Source organism: Condylura cristata, unplaced genomic scaffold (genome assembly GCF_000260355.1).
Source record: "Condylura cristata isolate star-nosed mole 26May11 unplaced genomic scaffold, ConCri1.0 scaffold00014, whole genome shotgun sequence".
NCBI lineage: Eukaryota > Metazoa > Chordata > Mammalia > Eulipotyphla > Talpidae > Condylura > Condylura cristata.
Genome location: NW_004567115.1, coordinates 50,464,964 through 50,471,072, shown reverse-complemented (window position 1 = coordinate 50,471,072; position 6,109 = coordinate 50,464,964). Strand labels below are relative to the sequence as shown.

General features: G+C 52.8%; 1 protein-coding gene across 1 annotated transcript in view; it reads right to left on the bottom strand.

Annotated features, from left to right (window-relative positions):
• The window catches only part of WWC2 (WW and C2 domain containing 2), a 68,567-nt gene that overhangs the window by 53,034 nt on the left and 9,424 nt on the right, over positions 1-6,109 (bottom strand). The window contains exons 2-3 of the mRNA XM_012724798.1: positions 5,020-5,223; positions 4,259-4,335 (exon numbers count right to left, since the gene is read on the bottom strand). Of these exons, the coding sequence (XP_012580252.1) occupies positions 4,259-4,335; positions 5,020-5,170 (228 nt within the window). The 5' untranslated portion in view covers positions 5,171-5,223. The remainder of the gene's footprint in view (positions 1-4,258; positions 4,336-5,019; positions 5,224-6,109) is intronic.

Genomic DNA, 6,109 nt, shown 5'->3' with positions numbered 1-6,109 from the left:
TTCTCCCGGCTTCCGTCTCGGGCTCACACTGCTGCTCCGGTGCTGAGTCCGGTGCTCCCCATCTGACTCTCATCTCCAACAGAGACGCCTAAGGCTCTTCTGGCGCCGTGAGCACCAGGAACCACGGCTGAACAGGCCCCCCAGACTCTCCAGGTCAGTGTCCTATTCCAGCCAACACAGGGCGCCACGTCGCCCTGACAGTCACATCTCTCAGCCACTCCAATCCGTGACGCTTCTTCAGTCTTCCCTCGTCCTTAGTGACCTGTGACGCTTGCGTACGCCAGATGTCCGGCGCTTGCCTGACGCTGCCCGCACAGCTGGACGAAGGCACACACCCCGGGCCGGCCGCCACGCCATGTGCGCCTCCGGCCCGGGACCTCTGGGCTGGTGCCGCCAGCATTAGCCTCCATCGCCTGGGTACGGTGGCAGCTGACAGGGTTCTTCCCTGTAGGTTACCATTTTCCTCTCTCCTTGCTCCTCAGAGGTAACCGCTCAGCCCAGCCCAGACTCAAGAGAGGAAGATCCAAAAACTCAGCAGCCAAGTTAAAGCCGCCAGAGGTAAACAACAGACACTGAGGAGAGGACACCGCGGCTACTCAGAAATGCTGCTCTCCAAGCTGCAGGCACTTCCATTGGCAGAGAACGTTGCCTATCGTTGACCTGTTATCATTCTCATGTCGCTGGGCCTGGGTGTCCCATTACGTAGCTTCGAAATGTTTGAACGGTGGATGTACGTGTTATATGGAAAAGAAAAAGACCTTAAGCTAAGACCCAGTGAATGACCCCAGTTAAAACACTCATGGAAAGGGTAAAGGCTCAAGAAGTAATACGCTGGCACAATCCCAGATGCTGTTCTGACTTCGCCCAAATCGCTGATCTTCCCTTTCTCTCCAAAGGTCTCTTCTGCAGGGCACACAGTTTTGTAACTTTTGCAAATGGAACGAGAGAGGGAGTGTTCTTTCGCTTCTGGCTTCATTCCCTCAGTGCTGTGTTGCCGAGTCTGCGGCTCCTCTCCACCGCTACAGAACGTGTCCCCGCATGACCACCCGTGATGTCACCACCCGTGACGTCACTCTGTTACTCGGCAATGAGCTCCTGGCGGCAGCAAGGCCACCGGTTGGTCTCACAGCGTCCAGTCTGCTCCCCGGCGACCTGCTCCTAGGCCGTCCCACTCGGCCACCGCGTCCGGCGAGGCGACAGGCAGTTTGTCAGGACGGGTCGAACAGCCTCCAGGCCACGGAGACTCTACGCCACGCTCCAGCAGCTCCCACACGGCGCCGGAGGCAGCACAACCTCACCGGGGTCTGGTGTGGCTGGCCTCAGGGATTCCAAGCAATTCTCAACGGTGTGAAGCCGGGGTGGATCTTTCTTTCCATTGGATTTCAACAATTTCTTTATCATCATAGAATGTGGTCTGCTCGGTACTGTACTGTGGGGTTACAGCCCAGTACCCGGGCAGTTTTCACACTTGTTCCCACTGTGCTTAGGAAGGATGTTCATTTCCCACTTTGGTGGGGGTGGGGGGGTTTGTATATACATCAACTAGGTCAAGTCTGTCTACCATGCTGTTCACCTGATTGCTACTGTTCTTGATTTTTTTTTTTAAAAAATATTTATTTATTTATGCACACAGAACTGGGGTACAGGCCAGAGGTGCAGGGGTGGAGAGAGGATTCCCCAGACAGAGTGGGGAGCAGGACAGGCCGACTGAGGAAGTCCACTGCTGAGGGGAGCAGCGGGCGGGTCAGGAGAGGTCTGCCGCGCCATGTGGTCACCTCCGGGGCGGGCGGGGATCGATCTCATGCTGAAGTCGCTGTGGTAGCTTCATAGTGCTGTGTTTTAACCTGCTGCGCCACCAGGGAGGGCCCATGTTACTGATTTTTTTTTATCTGTTTGCTCTATCAGGTCTTCGGAATGATACTGGAATCCCCCTTGATGCTTATTAACTTGTCATTTTTCATTGGATTATCTGACAATTTTTACTGCATCTATTCTGGGGCCCATGTTTTTGCAGATGCCACCTGTCTCTGACCGTGGAACTCCAGCAGTCACCTTCCCTCGGGCAGCTCGCCATTTTAACCATCAGGAGATGAACTGGTGGAAGTCCTGCTTCATTCTCTCTCAGTCTCCTGGCCACTGTCATCACACGGTCCTTACTTAAGTTCTCAGCCCCTTCTTTATTTCTGGAGACACGTTTAATACCCACATATTTTATTCTATGTCTAAAATCAACAAAATTTCAAAGATTTGAGGATCCGATTCTACCGTCTGTTTTTTTCCCTGCAAGTTCCCAGTGAAGTGTCCTTAACAGTGAGTTTCTCTGTGGACCTGGCGTTTGGGGCCAGTGCTCAGGTGCCTGGAACCTTAATGGAGAGGAGGTGCAGGGTAGGCGTCCCCCTCTCCCCCACGGGGCTGTGACCTGCGGGCGCCTAGAAGCACAGTCATCTACCCTAACTGGCCACAACCTCCGCTAGCTATTCAGCTTGGGTTTCTCAGACCATCGGGATGGCTGCGAATTCCGGACGCAGCTGGTGTGAGCCATCGACAGTAATCAAGCCAGGGCTGAAAGGCTTTCTTTACGTGGCACGGCTTCTCCAAAGAGGCAACTTTCTTTACCACCTTCTGGAGGGAGTGGTGGTGTGCAGTGTCACACATGTATTTTTGAAGTCCTTAGCTTTCCCCAATACACAGTGAAGTATTTACAGATGAAATGGCTTAATTACCTCAAACTGTCATTCAAATAATGCAGTGAGGTGAACAAAGCGACCCCATGTGTCTGAGAGGCGTGGGGGAGAGAGCTGGAGCTCAGACTCAATTAAGCAGAAGGGGCACTGATAAAATATTGCAGGAGTTCAATGGGACTTTGAAAAGCTTTGCCCTAAAAGAAAGAGTAAGCTGGAAACAGACCTACCCTTCACAAGGAACGAAGGGCAGATTCCAGATAACTCAAACCTTGATTAAATTCAAATGACCTGCTGTGGCCCAACTGCCCACAGGGAGCAAAATCACAATACTCTCGGACGGGCGAAATCCTCCCCACACCGCACATTATCTTTATGCCTTTTCATATATAATATGTGTCTCTTGCTAAAAAGTAAGCAGTTGTAAGCAGTGAAAGGTTTATCACAAACCAAGTGGGAAAAAACAGACCAAACATAAGAATTCAACAGGTAGGAAACCTAGATAATTAAAAAAGACTTGAATTTTAAAAGTAATAAGGTCATTACATTTTGTTCAAAAAACTATCAAAGTTCAGAATTTGGGCTTGTAGCAAGAAATAAGAAAAACGTCAAACAGAAGTTTTAGGAGGAAAAAAAAAAGTTTTAGAACTGAGAATACACCGTGGGATAAAGCTGAAATCAGTGAGAAAAGAAAATCCCTGGTGGTTTAAAATTAAGCAACACTCTCATATGAGAATTCATAAAGATGTTGGAAAATATCTTGAACTGATGAATAATGAAAATACAAAATTCAGAACTTGTGGAATGTAGACAAAAGCCATGTGCTCACAGCGGTGACTCGGTGATGTGAAACCCACGGGGATCACAATTGAGATGAAAAAAAAAATGTACAAAATGATGTAAAAATAAACTGTTATATTATTTTTAAAAATAAATAAATAAAATATACATATTAAGCTAAAAAAAAAAAAAAGCCATGCGCTCAAAGGGAGGTGGGCTTGCCGGGCACATATGTGAAAATGAAAAGGCCTGAAACCATCTGTCAGCTTTCACTGAGCTGAAGCCATGTGTCTTTTTGACACAGCAATTCTACTCTCGGTTGTATAACCAACAAAAAGTGTGCACATACGTGCACTAAAACACATGTGCAGTAGACATACATATGAGTATGACTCTTCATTCTCGAGAAGGTTTAGGGCGCAGAGCGGGAACCCGCCCTCGAGCAAGCGTGAGGGGCTGTGAGTGGGGCCTAGAAAAGAAACGACTTGAGGACGAGAGCCGTGGGCCTCTGCAAGCACCGGGCTGTTTGACGGGAGAGCCTGCAGGAGGCCGCAAAGCAGCAGGGTGAAGGGACGTGAGTTCCTGGGACTCAACTCTTGGTTCAGGCACGGCGAATAGCAGACAGCCCAGTAACGGGCACGCCGTCTCCCCGCGCCGAGCTCGGCCGAGCAGGTAGAAAGCCGCCCTGCTGGGGCGGGCAGTGGTGTGCAGAGAGATGGCGGAGACACACAGCCCCTCCCACCACCTTCAGATTCTGGGTGCATGTTCCATGCAGAACCGCAGCTGGAAAATCTTACCCTCAATCGTGTAGTGGAGATCTCGGCTTTCAAAATATCCGGGTCGTATTTAGTGCTGGATGAAGATCCTGAGAATACTTTGGAAGGAGAGAAGAAAAAGAGAGGGGAAGTAACTTTTACAGGTCACAAAGCTAAGTCCTCAGCTTAGGATGGTACATACGTCTGGGCATAACTACCCGGCAATTCCTACACTGTCCCTCATCAGGCGTCTAAATATAAAAAAATAATTTCTCGTTAACTTCCAGGAGAGAGGAATGACCTAGAGACCCCGGCGCTGAATTTCCTCCCGCATGAGACCTGAGAGGGCCTTGCTGCAGGTTCCATGTGGACGAGCCTCGCCTGGCTCCGCAGAGCCTGAGACCTGCCACGCCTGTCACGCTTGGTGGCGTGTGTCACCGAGGCCAGAGCCCCGCGGCCTATTTCTGTGCTGAGAGTGAGGTGAGTCGCCGCGGGGTGAATAGAAACTTCTCTCTGATGGAGAGTTTCAGCTCCTCCCCGCTAAGAGCAGCAAGGGTTGTGATTTCCATCTGTTTCCATATTCGTTTGGCTCATAAGCAGAGAAGGGGGAGTCGGGCAGAGGGAGGAGGCAAAGGACCCAGACTCCCCACTGAGCGTCGTCTCTGGGCCGGGGCTGAGGGGTTCGCTGAGACGTCTGCGCTTGCATTGCCCTGGCCAGGGTTTTGAGGGAGGGCCCCGCTCTCCTCGAGGGACGAGACTCAGAACTAAGCTCCACGGCGTCTGGGTGGCCACACTGCACTTACAGCTCGTGCGAGAACTTGACTTTTCCTTGTAGGCGTCGTTTAGCCGGACGTACTCATCCAGGGCCAAGGCCAGCCTCTGCTCCTTCACGTGGTACAGCTCCTTCTGCGTCCTGAGCGCATCCCGAGCCACCGAGAGATAGTCCTTGAGCATCTTCTCCTGTTCCCCCCGCCACTGTTTTCTGGGGTCTTCAATCTGTGTGGTCTCTGAAAAAAACATTAGGTTTTGTTATAAAGCAATTACTTGTTAAAGTTTTTTTATAAAAGCAGCCAGCTTAAATTCATACATCCTCTGAGGAGCGCATGCGCTTTTGAAACTTGCAACAGTTTTTGTTTTACGTCATTCGCTCCCTCCCGACCCCTGCCGGGTCTCTGTCGATAACTCACTGTCACCCTGAAGCCGTTGTGCACCGTGTCCACGGCCAGACTGGGTCCTCTGAGGTTTCTCTGGAACCCCAGGACCCAAAGAACTGAAGCTGGGCCACTCAGGCCAGCATTCAAGGCCCACCAGACCCGAATCCAACCAACGCCACGTAGGACCCAGGCCACGTGCCCACATCAGCACCCACGGACGGGACGCAGCCCTGCACGACCCAGGCCACGCGCTCCCACATCAGTACCCACGGGTGCAGGCCCACGGACTCGGGCTACCTGCCCGCACGTCAGCACCCACGGGTGCAGCCCCACAGACCCGGGCCACCTGCTCCCACGTCAGCACCCATGGGTGCAGCCTCACGGACTCGGGCCACGTGCTCCCACGTCAGCACCCACGGGTGCAGCCCCACGGACTCGGGCCACGTGCCCACATCAGCACCTATGGGCGCAGCCCCGCACGACCCGGGCCACGTGCTCCCACGTCAGCACCCATGGGTGTAGCCTCACGGACTCAGGCCACGTGCTCCCACGTCAGCACCCACGGGTGCAGCCTCACGGACTCGGGCCATGTGCCCACATCAGCACCTATGGGCGCAGCCCCGCACGACCCGGGCCACGTGCTCCCACGTCAGCACCCATGGGTGTAGCCTCACGGACTCGGGCCATGTGCCCGCATGTCAGCACCCACGGGTGCAGCCCCACGGACTCGGGCCACCTG